Consider the following 17858-nt stretch of genomic DNA (forward strand, 5'->3'; position numbering starts at 1 on the left):
GACAGGCATTATTCTTTCCCAGCTTCTGAACTGTTCTATAGTCACACTCCTTGACAACATTTGCTTTGTCAAATCTCGTTCCTAGTGTGGTTTAGGCTCCCTAGAAGCAGCACAATCATACACAGAAGTTTTGCTTTGTTTCCTTGTGTGAGGAGCACAGCAGGGACCAGCTCCTCCCTGCAGCAATTGCCTGTATAGGAACACCAGTGGAAAACAAAGGGGCACCATGGGAGCAGAGCCACAGAAACCACACAGGTGTGTCAAACACAGACACCTGGCTGGCAGGAAGGGCACCAACACAGCTAAATGCCTGCTAGGAACATTTTGAACATCACAAGGCAGGAGCCTCTCAGCTCACTGGCATAAGCAGCATCGGCAGCAAACAAAATACATACAACATTTTATTTATCAGAACTGTACAAGTGCTCAAAGGTAACATATATAAAAGTATGGATAGTCGAATTACTTGTAACAAAGGCTGGTGAGACCCAGCAGGGTGGTGTGGTGGCCACAGCACAAGCTGCCTCCACTCAGGAGAACATCCAGCAGTCATTGCCTGACTGGTTACGTGTGGAAAAGCATCACCTGGAGCAATGACATGGAAGAACCCACAGCCAGCCCCTGGGAACAGGCCACCTTGCCACCCACAGGGGCCATCCCTGCACCTTCACTTGCAGGGGATCACTTTGTTTCCACTCACTGCAATTGGAATCAGCAGCTTCCGGTACTCCAGAGGGAGGAAACGCTCGATCAGCACATTCAGCGGCATCTTGTCTGTCACCAGCCCTTGCCTTTGTCCAAACAGAGAGCAGAGAGGAGACCAGAGCTGTTAGTGAAATGTGTTTCCATTCCAGATTAAAGTTTTCTTGCACTGATGGTTTTTTTTGCATTTAAGAGCTGAAATGCTCTGGCTGCTTGTGACAAACAGCTCCAGACTCGTGTTTGCAGGCAGCTCCTGTGCACGGTGCAATGCCAGCATTGCCCACACAGCAGAGCAGACCCAGAGGGTTCCTGCAGAGCAGCTTCCCACAGAGCTTCCCACTGTTTACCATGGGGATATTCATCTATATTGATCAGGACCAAAGTAGAAGCTCATTGCTTTTTAAATTCACAATCCACCTACCATGGGATAAATTCTACCCTTTGAAGACGTGCACAGAATGATGAGATAGAAGGAAATAGCTCAGTACCCAGATTTTTTTACAGTCACAACTCAGAGGTGGTTGGCATTTGCCAACTGTGTAGGCCATGGAGTTTTCCAGTACACCATTTAGCTGATTGGCCTGAAAAAATCAGCATCTCCCAGTTTTGTAGAAAGGAAGAAAGTGCAACATTTATTCACACTTTCAGTATGGAAGGAACAGAAATGCTGTTCTTATGCATGAGCCAGCAACAATTACTGATTATGAGGCAGTAAAAAGCCGTAAAGACATTTAGAACAAGGTGAAACAACTAGTACATGGAATTCTCAAACCAGGAGAACTAACCCATCGTGCCTCCTGGCCTGTTCATACCAACCTCAGCCTACACCTGTCAGGAGGGAAAATGAAATCTCTGGATCAGGAGAGCAACAGATTCTTCTTTTCAAGCAGCAGCACCAGCTCACCTACAGAAGCCCATGCAAAGCCAATGTCATCAGCTGTGTCCTGCACTATACCCCAGGTGACTTTAACATCATATTTGAAACCCTTCCAGTGGAGATGAACATCAACAACCCAGAGTAGTGACTTCAAACAAAAAGTGGTGGATTGCTTCAGGCCTCACAGAGTTTACCAGGGGGCTTCCAACCAACAATAAATCTCTTGTGTTTTTGTCACAGAACAAAATAAATTGAGGCAGGAGATGGGGCAGCTGTGAGTGTCCAGAGGACAGAACATCAGTGAGGCAGCTCTGAGAACAGCTCTTTTCCAGGCTGCTGTCCAGGAATGTTGCTGTTAGGAGAGGCCAGCCCTGCCTACACAGGCTGGGGATTCTTTCTCCTGCTCTGGAGAGGAACTGTCAGTCTGAATCCCAACTATCAGCCTGTGCAGCAGCAGGAAGAGATGTATTTTGTTTGGAAGAGCAAGGCACCAAAACAGATAGCAGGACATGTGAAAATGCTCACAGCGTCAGCTGCGGATGATTTTAGCAAAGAGATCACTCGAGGATGGCAAACAGTGCAGCCCAGCCTCCCTCTTAGCACTTCTCTGCTTTTTCTACACATGTCCCAGACATTACTGCTCCTCCCTTACACAAATCCCTCTCCTCTCAAATCCTCAAATGACTCCTTGCACTCACAACCCCTCACTACATCCTCTTGCCCCATCACCATCACCAAGCGGTGCAACCCCAGCCCAGGGATGCCTCCTGGGACAGAAGCAGCCTCACACAGAGTAAATCCCAGATTCCACTTACTATGCAAACACTGCTGGTGCATATTCTGGCAACAACCAGGTGTTACTGGGCTATCAAAGCACCACCAAACACTACGGCAGATTAGCAACAACCCTTCCATTACCTTCTCATGAGGACTTCCAGGTCAGCTGCCTCCACTGTCTTCCTCCCTGCGTGGCGGGTGTAAGCCTCCAGATCATCACTCAGCTGCTTGAAGTATCTGTCGGAGCTGAGGGGGAAATCAAATCAGACTGTGCAGTGTGTGAACACCAGCTCCCACCCACTTCTGCAGGGCAAGCTGCACTAGAGCTGCTCATGCAGGTCACAGCCTGCCAGGGAAAGCTGGGGGAGAAGTAACTCTCCAGCCCACAAACGAAGCTTGGCTCCTCAGCCCAGGCTCCCTGGAACATCACTGCCAAGACAGCTGTGAAAGAGCTGCACATCTGACAACCAGAACCTTTCCCAAACTCCCCACACATGGAGGAGCAGTGGTTGATACTAGTGACAGAGAAATCAGCACTGAGGGTCAGATATTGGCTGCTGCAGTGACACTGCTCATACAATACACAGATTTTACTGATATGAAGGTAACAAAGGATTCAAAAAGCTGAGAAATCTGGATTCTAATGGAACACTCCACCATCCTCACTGTACCCAGCACAATGACCATTGTCCAGAGACATCCTGCCCACAGAAATTAATAATGACAAGACTCTGACTGCTACAATTTGTTGGGACAAACCCAGATGCTCCTGCAAGGCTGCACTGATCAGACACCCACACAGCAGCCCAAAGCACTTTGCACATTTCTGACCGTTTTTATCAGGCCTCCAAAACTCTTTCCATCTGAAGAGAGAGGGCTGTCAGCTTGTCAGCAGCACTCCCAACAAGTTTATTACTTCAGGACAGAAAAGAAAGAAAAAACCTCAACACTAAAAATAATGGAAAGAGTGGTTTGTTGCTACATACCATTTTTCAACAATTTTGAATGCATCTCTGGTCACTGGCATTTTAACAAAATGTCTGAATATCTCCTTTATCAAACTCCGTGGTACTTGAGGCTCACGTGGTTTCCTCTGGGATGTTGCTAATCTCTTTGGAACTGTCTTAGACTGAAGCAGCCGTAGGGGAGACCTTAGAGGGAAATTGAAAATTCACACATTGAATGAACAAGGGAGAGGCAAAGAGCACCAAGCGGAATTCAGAGAAACCCTAAGCTGAACTGGAAGGGATAAGAACTACCTTGATCTCTTTATTCTCTCTCCCTCCCAATTCTTCAAAATTCTCATGCCCACACAGGACAGTTTGCAAACAGTTCATGTGGCATCATGGCCTAAAGAAAAAATCAGAATTGTCTTCCATTCTAAAATGCGAAAAATTGTAATACGGAAGAGTTAAGTGAAATCCATAGATTCACTCAGTAGATAATTGGAAAACAACAGAAAAAAACCTAGAACCTCAGGTTAACACATGCAAAACCCCCAGAGAAGGTGTGTGGATCACTTTACTCTCTCCAGTCCACCCATATGTGGGCACAGAATTTTGTCTTGTTTATTGCTTTAACAAAGCTTTAAAGTCATAGGCTCCCTAGGACCTAGGACCCCAGGACCCACTGCTAGTGGTTCTGATGAAGCATATGGATTCACCAAATTTCTAGTCAAGAGAGTGCAAGTGTTAACTAACTTGGAACAATGCAGAGGACAGGTTCACTTTCTGCCTCTAGGATAGCTTCATTTTAGTCAGCACATGGCAACCGCAGTCAATACAAGGATGTCATTCCATGTGATCAGTGTCTTGCCATCCATATTCCTCCTCTTCTGCAAGGGCTTCTGCATCCCATACTGGAGTCTATGGCTCCAGAGTGGCTTACCAATTGAAAAACTTCTAGGAAAAGTTTTGGCCTTCAGCACAACAAAGTATTACAAGAACGTTCGTTGGAAAGCTTTAAGGCATGAGAGCTGCTCTGGAAGAGCACTGACATTCACTCAATTCACTCCTCACTCAGCTGCTACAGCAGTGAAAGGACCAAAGCCTTCAGCACTGCTCACTCCCTGTGGCAGCTGCCAGAGCAGCTGGCAAAGCTGGGCTCTGCTCTGCCCCCAGCCCCACTGCTGGACATGGCCTAGGCTTACCTGGGAGCAGCAGGTTTGGCAATATGTGGTGCTGACAGCAGGAGGTTGTTGGCTGGAGCACGGACAAATGCAGGAGTCTTCATCGAAATCTCTGGAAAACAAGTACTTGAGGAACTGAAGTCTCTTTCCAGAACTCCTGGAGCAGGCAGAGCTGCCACAGCAGACAGAAACCCAGCCAGCTCCCCACATGTCTGGTCCTGGTGACACTGCCTGTGCTCTGGCTGTGTCCCCACAGCACCCTGAGCCAGCACAGCTGCTGCAGTGCCACCCCCAGAGCTCCTGTCACACGGGCTGGTGGCTCCCCTTGGGCCCCTGTGCTGGCCCAGCTGGCTGGCCAGGCTGCAGGGACACACACTCAGGAGCAGGCTGAGGTGGCCAATGGCAGGGTTAACTTAGGTTGCCACAAAGCTGCAGTCTTTTTAACCAGAGACAATTTCAGTCTACAAGCTACCTCTGTCATCTTGCTATGCCACTGGCAAACTCTTCTGAACAAAGGGACAAGTTGAGCTACAGAATCATATTAAAAGGGCCAGACTATGAACTTATCCTTGTTTGCAGATTTTTATAACTCCCTTCAGGAAAGGCTCCTGTTATCAGCATCTCACCTGTTCTCTGCTATGAACCCAGAGCAGTTCCTTCCAAGTCTAACCTGCATTGTCTTTAACTTCACTCTTGAACTTCTTCACTTCTTAACAAGTGACAGCAGGAAAGAAAACAATGTTAACAGAAATGCTGAGTGGTTTTCTTACCTTGACTTGCAGGGTGCTCAGCTTCATCCTCAGCAGACTCTTCCACTGAATTATCCAACTCTAGCATGATGGCCTGGTCCTGTAGTTCATCTTCCTGTTCATCAGTTTCATTTATTGGAGATATCTCATGTTTATCAAAGGAGGGAAAGGCCTGAGAGCGCCTGCCCAGACTTTCAGTTCCAATGCCTCTGGTAATCTCACGCTCTGGATTTCCAAAACAGGGAAAAAAAAAAAAAAAAAGCACTAAAGCAAATACCTTTGCCTGATCTTTGCCTGATTCTGGAACTTCCACTAGCAAATTTAAATCAAAGATATCTGCTGTAACTATACATTTCTAAACACCACTGCCAGTACAATCTTGGTTCCCTTTAAATAAAATGCAGTCTCCCAGCTTAAAATGACAAAATTGGTTTGATATTTCCCCAGCAATTAGCCCAAATTCCAGAAAACAAGGGAAGTTAAGTCTCTCTCTCAGCACTGATGCCAGTCCCGCAGCATGAGAGCCCTCTGGCACTACAGAGAGCTGTCACCATCAGAGGTGTCCTCACCAGCTCCAGGAGAGCCGTGGGCTCCAACGCTGCCTTCTGCCAGTTCCTCTCCTGCTGGAGGAGCCATTTCTGTTCCACCTCTGCTGTCCTGTCCTGCAGTTATCTGCAATTCTGCTTTTTCAGCCAGTTTCTTCTCCAAACGTTCAGAATATCCAGCACTTGTACCGTGTTCTGCAGCTAAAGTAAGAAATTCTATCATACATCTTACCTACAAAAAAAACCCAAAAAAAAACCCCAACCAACCACCAACACACAGTTTAACCACTACTGGAATTTATTTGTGATAAATAAACTCAGCAATAAGCTGTAAATAAAAAAGCAGATGCAGTTCCCTTTACAGCTGAGAAATGACCAACTTTTCCTGTGTTTTCTCCACAGACACTTAATTAGGGGCACATCAGATCCCAATGAAGGAATTTTACTTACAGTAAGCAGAGCTCCTCCAGATCTGCCATCACTATGGTCATTTTCAGTTTTGGTGATTGTGTAACAGACCTATTTCTTTTCCTTTAAATCTAACAATACCTGGAATTTGTCCTCAGATTCTCCTCCTCATTTCCTCTGTTTTTCTGAATAAACCATTTTGTAAGAGATATAGTCCATTATAGAGAGAAGAGAGCCTAGAGTGGTTTTAACCATCTGGGACAGCCTCTGACAGGAAGAACGAGAAATATATAGACACATGACTTGCTTTTGTTTAAAAACTTGAGCCTGGCTACTTAAGTATTCCTTTTTCCTTTATACTACATATAAAGCCCACATATCTGTTACTATGAAGCTCAGTTAGGCAGAAACCACACAGGTAATTAATTATTTTGAGAAAATTGGGCACTCCCATAATGCTGCCCTTGCTGAAGCATTTGGAAATTTTGGCTGAGTCCAGAACCAAAAGCTGTCAAACTGCACTTTTACCATCCTCTCCAGGGACTGGGAGTTTTCATACTGAAGTAGAAGTGTGGCAAGGCCTTGGGACCCCCAAGCCCAAGTGAAGGGCACAAGGTAATCTGGCCAGAGGTGGTGCAAAAATCAGTTACAGCAATTTCACTAACCAGAATATTGAGCTGCCTAGATCAACACAGTGCCTAAAGTGAAGTGAAATAATAACTAGCTTAGATCAGCCAGATGTATTCCTTGCCAAGAGAGAGCTCCTCATCTTTCCTATGGGAAGCTGACCAGTACTACAGACCTGCCAAAACATACGAACCTTTATTCCACTTCCAGTCACAGCCCACTTTTAGAAAGCTTGTCTGGAAATGTCCAAGTGTCTCTGGTATGACTTGAATTAAATTATTTCCAGCATCTCCTGTACAATTAAGTCTTATTTTACTCTGCAAGTCACCTGAAAACTCTCTTTAAATCAGATTATACTCTATTCCCTTTCTACAATGACAGTACTTCTTACCCTCTTGGAAAATCTTTTCCTTTTCCACTCCATTCACTGTATTAATCATCTCTCCTTCTGTATCACTTACTTCTAGGTCTTCAATTTTATGGGACACAAATTCTCTCAAAGACACGCTGGAAACATTCAGAGTGACTGGGGATGTCAAATATTTACTTGAACGTGTGGAGGGCAGAGAGGAGCTAGAACAGAACAGATCATTTATGTGTCTCCTGGTAGCTTTTTGAATTTTCTTTTAGCTTTCCTGGTAACTAATAAAACAATCAAGGAGGGCGAAGAAGACACACAAGAAACACTTGTGTGTACTTCAAGCAGTTTAAGAAGTTTGCATTGAATCTTAAGAACCAGTTGATAAAATCCTTGCAACTGTTTTTCACTTGACACTGAGGAGCAATACCAACAGCAACCTCCTGTGGTAGAGCAGAACTATGTCACCATTAACTTCTGACATTAATGCCTTACTAACTCTAGCATCTTAAAGATCTGCTCACTCCCCCTCATCTTCCTCTCATTTGATCCAGTTCCCTGTTCCACATCCTCTACACTTTGCATTATCTATCCCCTTGTCCTAAAAATGCCTGCTCCTCTGAGCAACTCATCTTTTTCTGTTGATTCCTTCCCTTGTCCATTCAAAACGAATTTGCCTGGTCCTAACAGTATGAAGAAAACGTGTTCCCATTTACACAACCAGGAAAAGGCCAGGGAAATGAATGCCAAGGAGAGGTATCAGGAAAAACTAGCAAGCAATAGGAATTGCAAAGCATTGGTACAGAGCGAGCAGGGGGGGTGACTGCTTCTGTCCAAAGATTTTTAAGGCCCTGGAGACAATGTAGAGGTTGGCTGTGACAGATAAGTGACCATACCACAGCAAAGGTCTGGACTAGGAACTTTCAGAGATTCCTTCCAAATCTATCTACATGCCCTACATATTATCTCCTCATCTTTTGTGACCAGTTTAGAGTGCTCACTTCTGGGTCCCAGTACAAAGGAGAGATGGACACAGTGCAGAGTCCAGCAAAGGCCCACCAGGACAGCAAAGGGACTGAAGCATCTCCCCTAGAAGGCTGAAAGAGCTGGGACTGCTCAACCTACAGAAGGCTTGTGGCAGATCTCACCAATATATACAAGTGTCTGAAGGTAGGGTGTAAGGCAGACAGAGCCAGACTCTTCCCAGTGATGCCCGTGCCAGGAGAAAAGGCAACTGGCACACACTGGAACACAGGAGGTTCCATCTGATCATAAGGAAGAGAGTTTGCGGTCATTACCCTTGGAGATGCATAAGAGCCACTTAGACAGGCTCCTGGGCAACCTGCTCTATGTGGCCCTGCCAGAGCAGAGGGGTTGGAGAAAATAACTTTGAGGTCCCTCAACCTCAACCCCTCTGTGAGTTCAGAAAATACCTGCTAAGCCTAAGCCTTAACCCATAGTACTCACTGTAAACCACCTCTTCTTCAGAAAAAGGAATCTGTGCCATTGAGTTACTCTGCTGGGAATGATCTTGCTTTTCTTCTTGCTCTTTTGCAGGGGTTTCTGGAGATACACGAGTCATTCTGTCAACATGCTCACGATCAAGGCTTGAGCTCTTGGAGTATCTTTGGGTCCTTCTCTCATTTGTGCTCACACCAGGTACCAGGTCCTCCAGCCTTGCTTCCTCTTGATCTGCATCAGAAATCAGGCTCCTCTGGGCTGAAGTTTTCGAATCTGACAGCTGGGATTCAAGAGCAGAAATCTTATTTTGGCTTTGTTCATCCAGCTGGGGCTGAACAAAGAGCTCTGTGCTATTCATCATCATTTCTGCATCACTTGTCAGGATGCTTGTTCGAATCCCAGATGCAGACTGTGAGTCCACAAGATAGTTCTGTCCTGTTGAGAAAATTTTAAAACAAATTTTATGTGAAAAACTGTTGAAGGTCATAGGGACATACTTTACTACCAGGACTTGTGTAAGTCACGATTTAAGTCTTTCTAACAAACTTTACTCCTCCTCAACAAATCTGAACAGATCCTGATTCAACACTGAAACTGTATGACCCCACTTCTGTGCCTACAACTCTCCCTACCAAACCAATAGAGACCTTAGTACCACATATGAAGATGATCCCAAGCTCCTGTGGTTTAAATGATCAAACTGGGCAAAGCACATATTTAAGTGCATACAATTCAAGGAACTGCTGAGGCAGAACCTCATTCTAATCTTGCCTCCCAAATTCCACTCTATTTCTCTGAATGTGTTAGTAAATTTTAAATCCTGAAATACAGACCATGCTTCAGTAAATGCTTCTAAAAGTCCCTTTAACATAAGGCCCTGCCTCCCAAAAGAGAAACAACAACACAGAAGACACCTTTGCTCTTCAGCATGTTCTGTTCCACTCTGCCTTCAAAGGCCTGCATGTCCACGGCCCTGCGGGTTTTTGGCCTCCGGAGCAAACCCCTTTTTTCAACAGAGTCTGGGGCCAGCAAGGAACCCACAGACATACGAAGGGATCTGTAGGAAGAGGGAAGGAATTGTCAAAATCACACACTCCACTTCCACCCTCAGAATACAGACATGATGGCACTAACAGCAAGACATTGCACACAACTAGGAGAAACTCCCCCAAGCACCCTTGAAGGTTTATGTCAGTCTTTAAGTGAACTGTTTATCTTCATGCTACCACCCAACATCAGGGTAGGTATCACAGAGATCAGGAAGCAGACTGTTTTACAGCCTCCCTGAGACACTGTAACACTACAGCTGACAAAAGGGTCAGAAATTTAAAGCATCTTAAGTAACAAAAAAAAGGGGGGAAAACACATGTTTGAGATGACATATTCTAGATGACAATGGGGTGGTAGGAAGACTTCCCAACAAGTTTAAGAATCTACTTAGTTCCAATTCTCTCAGCTAAGTGCAGCTAGCAACACACTGTGAGTGTTTTAAGATGAGAGCTGATGGCAACACCTAAAGCACTGAAAAAAAGGTTTCTCACTGTAGGTGTTTTGCACCCTGAAGACTGACCATGCTCAATGATCTCCTGTCCCTCTCTCCAGGCAATCAATTAAAAAAGGGCGTTCAGAGGGATCAAACACAAAAGTACAGAATGCAGCCCCAAAAAGCATCTTGTGTGACACCCCAGACAAGGGCTGCAGTGAGAAAGGTGAAATAACATGCTGACTTGGGCCAGGGTCATTTGGAAAGTACACAGGCAACACTGGAAAGAAAGTTCTTTGACTCACTAAAAAGCTTTTGAAGTCCAGAAAATACTGCATAGATGCAACTGTTGTGATAAAACTATTATCAGGCAGAGATAATATTCTAAGGTATATTGTGTACTTATTTACTTCTGGAAGCATGAGAACACAAGGAAACAAGGAATGATCCTAGTAAGTAAAAAGAGCAGTAATAGTAGCAATACAAGCTAGACCAACCCAGGGATACAGTGCAGAGCCACAATTTCTGAAAATCAGAAGGTGTGTGGTGCAACACCTTCAAATTCCATCAGCAGAGGGGCAGATGAGTGTGTTACTGCTGACACTAACACAGGTCTTTAACATGAACCCAGGTATCTGCACTGCTCTTCACCCCTTCAGATGTGATCACACCCAGGACAGTCAGAAGTTGAGACATTCCAGGTTAAACTCACCGAGTCATAATTGTGCTGTCCAACGTTGACTGAGCTAGAAAAGGTTGATGGCACATTAGTTGGGAAACTACCCTTTACACAACAGGCTATAGGAACATCCCAATGGATCTTCCTCTTTTCACAGCCCAGTCATGCTACAGTCCTCAAACATCATACTTTGGTGCAAACAGAATTAGGGGCTACTTTACTATTTCTTGTCTACATTTCAGAATTGCATATTATAAATCTAATAAGCAATTTCTGAAAAAGTAAGAAAATAGTTATTTTAGTGAAAATTTAACATGGCATATACCCTCAGATTTAATAATTTTACCACATTGATGGTAAGATGTTAGGCCTTGGTCACAACCACCCTTCAGCAACCCAACCCAAACACATCTGGAGCTTTAGAAACACAGGAAACTATTCCACAGACTCCTGATGAAACTGGAACTCAAACGTGTTCTGCTCACAAAGAATTTTATAATTATTTTTTATAATTGCAATGGAAAATATGCAGGTGCTTGTATTTTAAAGTTTCTAGAACTGAGAAGAAGACAGGGATTGCTTCCTCCAGAGACATTTCAAAACTCAAAAAGCACCAAGTTGCAAAAGTAGTCAAGAAATTACATATAGTCGTGGCAGAGCCCAGAACTTGGCTTAGAAAGGTTTATTTTAAATTTGATAGGATGAAGGTTTTTACTTTCTCCACTATCCCCTCTGCATGAGATATTGCAATCTGGATTCCAAACCTGCAAATGCCCAGCTGGGCAGCCCCTGACAACTGAGCTAAGCAGGTGAGAACCAGCTGACAGCAAATGCAGCACTGGGCAAGGTAATTCTTGACTGCAGCCTTACCTTGGTACTGGGGAAGTCGTCTCTCTGCTGCTCTTTCAAATTCAGAGATGCTGAGTTTCCTTCTCTTCTTTTTCATGTGGAACACAGTGATAGATGTGTCCTCAGGAGCAACATCTGGCAGCTGCAATTCCCCCCTGCCAAAACAAACCAAGTTGGAGAGGCATTTCTGATAATCCCACCTGACAAGATGCAATTCTGATCACTGAAACACAAGCAGAGAAGTCCTGCTCCCCAGTCCCACCACAGGAACTGCAGCTATACCTGGCAGTGTAATAAAAGTGTAGGTTATAAAAAAACCCTACTTACATGCTGGAAACCCTCTTAGATGTGACTTCTGAATGAGCTTGTTGTGTGACTTCATGGTCAGATATCCGAGGTGCCAGCGGTGAAACTTGGGGTTCTGCCAACAAACCACAACATTGCCATTCCACAACTCAAAACAGCAAGAGACCAAAATGCAGCAGGCTGTCACACCTACAGTGTAGGCTGTAAATAACATTTACTAACAGGTGAAAACAAAGACCTAGTGAGAACTGTTTGGGTTCTGCTCCTAGGAAGGCTGGCAGTGACAAAGGCAGCAGTCACAGATGGCAGGAGGGGGTTCCCTGCCCTGCAGCAGAAGGTGCCTCTGTAACTCACACCTGATCCTGCAGCCAAAGGCAGCACCAGGACTATGTGCTCAGTCACCAGGGTAAGAAGACCAAGTGAAAAGGGTTTAGAAGAGGATCTTCAAAGGCATGATTTCACCAGCACAAAGCCTGGTCTCTCAGACAGTTGTATCCTGCATTCAGGTGCCCTGCAGTGACTCCTCTGTCACATAAACCAGTCATACAACAACCTGATTTCTGTTCTGTGTAACAGGGAAAGGATAATGGGCTACCAAGGAACACTCCCTGTTTTCTCAACTATACAAAAATATTGTCTTTCTGTTCTCAATTCTCCTGAAAAAAAGACACTTACGGTTCTGCATGACTCTCCTGAGCATAAGCCGTGGTGTGCCATTTCTGAGATCAGGGAACACTGCCAGTCCCTGCTTCGCCAAGGTGCTTCTGACAGACTTACTTTTATTTTCTACACTCAATCCAGTCTAGAGGGAAATCAAGAGACAAGAAATTCAAAGCTGGTATTTTCATTATTAAAGACCCGAACACCAAAAGCAATCACCACCCATCTTCTAATAACAAGCTAAGCAAGCTGCTAAGAAACTTTTTCCAAGTTCCCAAGTTCAAGAGAAATTGCGCATGTTGGCTTTTTGACAGTTGTGGCACTTCCCGTGCGGACGGGAGACAATTCAGCTCGGGGCATCATCCGGGGGGTCCCAGCACAAAACCCGCTTGTGGAGGAAATCCTGAGCGGCCTCAGAGCACAGCTGCGACCCAAACCCGCCCGGCTGCGGGGTACGCGGCGAGCGCCAAAGTCAGAGGTTCCGGCCTCTTTTCCACAATTAAAGGTGAACAAGGCTGACGGAGCGGCCTCCGCTCCTGCTTCGGAGCCTCGTCTCTGTCTCAAACCGAGAGCGACCGGGAGGGCGGCGTCGGGCGAGTCCCACTGGATGGTGATTCCCAACAGCGACTCTCCTTTCCTCCCTTCCCTTCCCTCCCTTCCGCCCTCCCAGACCCTTCGGGGCACCTGGGCCGCCGCCCGCGCGTTGTGGCGGCCGCTGCGCCGGAGGCCGGGCCGGGCCCGGGATCGCCCGTCGGCCATGGCGGTCCCGGTAACGGCCGAGCGCCTCCCGCCTCCCGCCGCCTCTCGCGAGACGTGCGGGCGCGCGCGCCGGGAGGGGCCGCGGCGCAGTGTGGGGCGGGTAGTTCCGCCGGCGGCGCGGTGCATTGTGGTCCGCGTAGTTCCGGGGCGGCGGCGGCGGCGGCGGCGGCGGCGAGAGGCCGCGCGGGCCTTGTGGGAGCTGTAGTTCGGCGGGGCCGCTCGCCCCGCTCGCCGCGGGTGTCCCCCCGCCCCGCGAGGCCATGCCGGGCTTCACCTGCTGCGTACCGGGCTGCTACAACAACTCGCACCGCGACAAGGCGCTGCACTTCTACACCTTCCCCAAGGACGAGGAGCTGCGGCGCCTCTGGCTCAAGAACGTCTCCCGGGCGGGCGTCAGCGGCTGCTTCAGCACCTTCCAGCCCACCACGGGCCACCGCGTCTGCAGCGAGCACTTCCAGGGCGGCCGCAAGTCCTACCTGGTGCGGGTCCCCACCATCTTCCCGCTGCGCGGCGTCAACGAGCGCAAGGCTCAGCGGGCCCGGCGCCCCCGCCCCGCCGCCGCCGCCGCCGCCGCCCCGCAGGGCCCCGCCGCCGCCGCCGAGGCCCCTGCAGGGGGCGCGGCCGAGGACGTGAAGCCCATCGACCTGACGGTGCAGGTGGAGCTCGGGGCCGCCGCCACCATCGGGCCCAGCCCCGCGCGGCTGCCAGTGCCGGTACCGGCGGCGGCGGCGGCGGGGGAGGAGAGCCCGGCGGAGGGCGGCCCTCCCGACCACTCGTACTCGCTGTCGTCGGGCACCACGTCGGAGGAGCTGCTGAGGAAGCTGAACGAGCAGCGCGACATCATCGCGCTGCTGGAGGTGAAGATGAAGGAGATGAAGGGCAGCATCCGCCGCCTGCGCCTGGCCGAGGCCCAGCTCCGCGAGGAGATCCGCGAGAAGGACCGGCTGCTCCACGCCGCCAGCGCCGGCACCCGCAAGCGCCACGGCCTCTGAGGGCTGCCCGGCCCGGCCCGGCCCGGCCCGGCGGGGCCCTCCATCCCCGCAGCCTCGGCCGCCCTGGGCGCGGGGCCGGGACGGGACGGGCCCCCCGGTGCCCGGCTCAGCCCCCGCCGCAGCAGCCGCCGCCCGGGCGAAGCCTCGCCGTCGGGTCCCCCCGCCTGGACTGGACCAGCTCGGTGCCCAGCCCCGTTATCGCCCCGGCGTTATCTCCGGGGTCACCTCACACCGGGCCCGCCGAACCCGCCGTGTGCGGTGTCAGGACGCGCCGCTCCTTGGGTGGATGGGACCCGAGCCGTCACTAAGTGGACGTAGGGTATCAGTTTTCAGCAAATAAACTCGCTCTGTGTCAAGTGAGGTAACAGCAACACTACCCTGGAGAAGGCGTGTCCGACTGCCGTGGGCGCTGTACCCATCATAGGAATGGATGGTCGGTGATGGCGCGTTCAGCCTCGCTCAGTGCAGGAAAGCTTTAGAAACCCTCTCAGGGTGATGTGTTTCTTCAGTAAATTACTGATGCCATAAAAGACTGCTCTTCCTAGCGTGACAGAACCCCCAGATTAAAGAGTGTTCTTGTACCGTGTAGTTTCTGCTTTCTCTGCAGCGTGTGTGTGTTGGTTACAGATGTCCCGGTGCTCTGACACCAGTAAGGATTACAGTCTGGTACAAAGAACACGGTGGCGTTTAACAGCTGTAGTTTATCTCATTGGCTTAAGACTCCACCTAATGAAGTGGAGGCTTTGTAACACATCGGAATTTTAATCCTTGGCTTTTGAGAACCAGGATGAAACAGAAGTGACTTTACCTGCAGTGGTTGCAAACCTTTTCTGTCTAATCCTAAACTAGTTGGCATGACTAATAATCTGTACATTAGGCAAGACCATACTAAAACCTGCTTGTGTGTTCTAAACCAAGATTTAAGAGTATTGTAACAAATCTATGTGGAATGGTTGTGTAGTTTCTGTTTCTAGCCAGCATCAGTCCCTTCACTTTCTGCAACAGGAAACCAAATCAGCGTTGGCTAGAAAGAGGGTGGAGTGAGAGTAGCAAAACCACGGGTTTGGCTTCGTTATGCACTTCCAGCCTGGCTGGTGGAACAGATCCCTCAGCAGTGAGGAGGAGGAGGAGCAGGGGAGTGTCTGGTGCCCCAGCACAGCCCTGTGGCAATGGGCAATGATGATGGATGTTGAGAACAAAAGGCACTTCACCACAGTGTGCCCATATTCACCTTCGAGGGAAGAATTCCCAGGTGTTCCTGGGTCTGTGAGATCCTTCTGGAACCAGAGTGCATCGCACTCAGTAGATTGGGATGTCACTTTTACTAAATTTTGTAGAGGAATTTTCTAAGTGTAAAAAGTATCTTTAGTTTGAAATTATGTAATCTTTGTAACACTGGCTAATGTAGCTTTACAACCGTCAGCTTCAACACTGTATACAACCGAACAAAAGGGCACCCTGGGGTTTTGTAGCCGGAGGTTTCTCTGTAGATCCTGAAGCCAGTTCAGCTCCAGGTTGTCACAGCCTGCTATGTGATGCATGGGTCATTCTTTATTAACGTGTGTGCCAAGTTGGATGGTCATCTGTAAGGATACTACATGTCTATCCATGTACTAAGTACTTCCTGTTACTTCAGTTTAATTTATTCTCCAATCTGATATGTAGCTCTCCAGCTCTGTGCTATCCTGATTTTTCTGCCAGTCGAGTTAGCGGCAATTTTTTCGTTTGGTTGGTTTGGCTTGTTGTTTTGGGTTTGTTTTTGGGTTTTTTTTGTAGGACAAGCAGATACCTGCTCCACCATGGGATCTGATGTATGTGGTTGGTCCAGCAGCTCTAGATGGTCCCATCAAGACAGTGGCAGCACAACATCCCTCCTGGCAAACGAGGCTGGTTGTGCATCTGAGCTCCTTGAGAACGTGCATGTCATGACAGTCGTGGTACTTTTTCTACCATTGGGATGCACTTCAGGATGTTCAGCCATTTGGCCTTGCTGGACTGGTTACCTGCTGGACTGTTTGACTTCTCCAGGTTACACTGAGGTGCTAACATGCTTAATTTTAATAAAGTATATTTTGTTTTCTTACGTTTCCTGTCTCCTTGTGGTTTATGTATCTATTTCTGAAAGGTTTGTGGCTGTAGCTTTGTCTTCTCTTCTGTAATGTATTTTTATTCGTTGTGAGCTCCACAGCTGGAAGAGCAGGAGTATCTTTACATTCATGTAGGGTAGGAAGAGGAGTTTGAGGTCAGTTCAGTGCACCACACACCACCTGCACGGAGGTTGGAGCCGTTTTGGTGAGCAATCAGTGACAGGGTGCTCTGTGTGTAAACAGGAGGGATTTGAGGAGGGAGCCAGGCTTCCCACAGGGCTGCTTCCCAGCGTTACTCTCCTTTCTAATGGCTGGTGGAGGAAGGAGAAGGCATGGCCTCCCATGGGCCAGCCTAGTGCAGGGAAGAGCTTGCATGTGCTCTTAGAACTTGTAATTCCACCTGCCAAAGTTCCTAGTTTCAGATTGGCTTAGAGCTATTAATCTCAAGCAAAGGTATGCAGCAAAAAATTCAGCTCTGCCTCAACCATTACACTTGAACTAGGTTGAACTGGGAATGTTAAATGCAGCCGCAGGATGGGGAAGTGATTGTCCCACTCTGCTCTGTGCTGGTGCAGCCTCACCTCGAGTTCTGGGAGCAGATTTGGGCACCATAGTATAAGAAGTATCTAAAGCTGTAAGAGAGCATCAAAAGGAGGCCATGAGGATGGTGAAGGGTCTAGAGGAGAAGCCGTGTGAAGTGTTGAGAGCGCTTGACAGCCTAGAAAAGAGGATACTGAGGGCAGAGCTCATTGTGGGCTGCAGCTTCCTCAGGAGGGGCAGCCCAGGGGCAACGCTGATCGCTGCTGCCTGTGACCACTGACATGACCCGAGAGGATGGCTGAAGCTGTGCCAGGGGAGGTTCAGGCTACATATTCGGAAAAGGTTCTTCACGCAGAAGGTGGGCGGGCTTTGGAAAAAGCTCCCCAGGGAGGAGCTCGCAGCCTTTGGTCTGACAAAACTCATGGAACGCTCGCGCAACGCCCTCAAGTGTAGCACGGGCCGCGACGGCCGCCCAGCGGTGTCAGGATGGCCGAGCGGTCTAAGGCGCTGCGTTCAGGTCGCAGTCTCCCCTGGAGGCGTGGGTTCGAATCCCACTTCTGACAACTCACTTCTTTTTGAATTACGCTTGCCTGTAGTTAATGAGTTGATCGCTTTTAATCGCGCGCTTTCGGTAGGTTATGGGGTGTATTTCTTTTTTTGTTTTTTAATTATTCCTGCTCCCACCCGCCTTCCCCAGATAAAAACGGCCGCCGGGCGGCGCAAAAGGTAGCTGTCAGAAGTGGGATTCGAACCCACGCCTCCAGGGGAGACTGCGACCTGAACGCAGCGCCTTAGACCGCTCGGCCATCCTGACCTGCCGCGATGGGCTCTTTGCAGCCGCACCCCATGGCCGATCCCAGCCGAGCTGCCG

The 17858-nt window shown here is 48.5% G+C and overlaps 2 protein-coding genes across 2 annotated transcripts; one reads left to right on the forward strand and one right to left on the reverse strand.

Annotated features, from left to right (window-relative positions):
* Window positions 1-400: 400 nt before the first annotated feature.
* On the reverse strand, window positions 401-13630 carry CENPT (centromere protein T; the record flags this gene model as incomplete). Its single annotated transcript, XM_083870442.1, is given in 14 exon segments — window positions 401-791; window positions 2498-2602; window positions 3343-3507; window positions 4506-4596; window positions 5255-5458; window positions 5803-5979; window positions 8639-9067; window positions 9547-9689; window positions 10828-10861; window positions 11665-11798; window positions 11971-12064; window positions 12625-12751; window positions 13294-13435; window positions 13437-13630. Coding segments are annotated over 14 exon segments (2163 nt in total). The 3' UTR covers window positions 401-667.
* THAP11 (THAP domain containing 11) lies at window positions 13629-16443 on the forward strand (the record flags this gene model as incomplete). The annotated part of the gene is made up of 1 exon (XM_083870443.1): window positions 13629-16443. The coding sequence occupies one exon, from the start codon at window positions 13629-13631 to the stop codon at window positions 14358-14360; it is 732 nt and encodes a 243-aa protein (XP_083726569.1). The 3' UTR covers window positions 14361-16443.
* Window positions 16444-17858: the final 1415 nt, after the last annotated feature.

The sequence above is a fragment of the Zosterops lateralis genome (assembly GCF_965231275.1).
Source record: "Zosterops lateralis genome assembly, chromosome: 12".
Lineage (NCBI taxonomy): Eukaryota > Metazoa > Chordata > Aves > Passeriformes > Zosteropidae > Zosterops > Zosterops lateralis.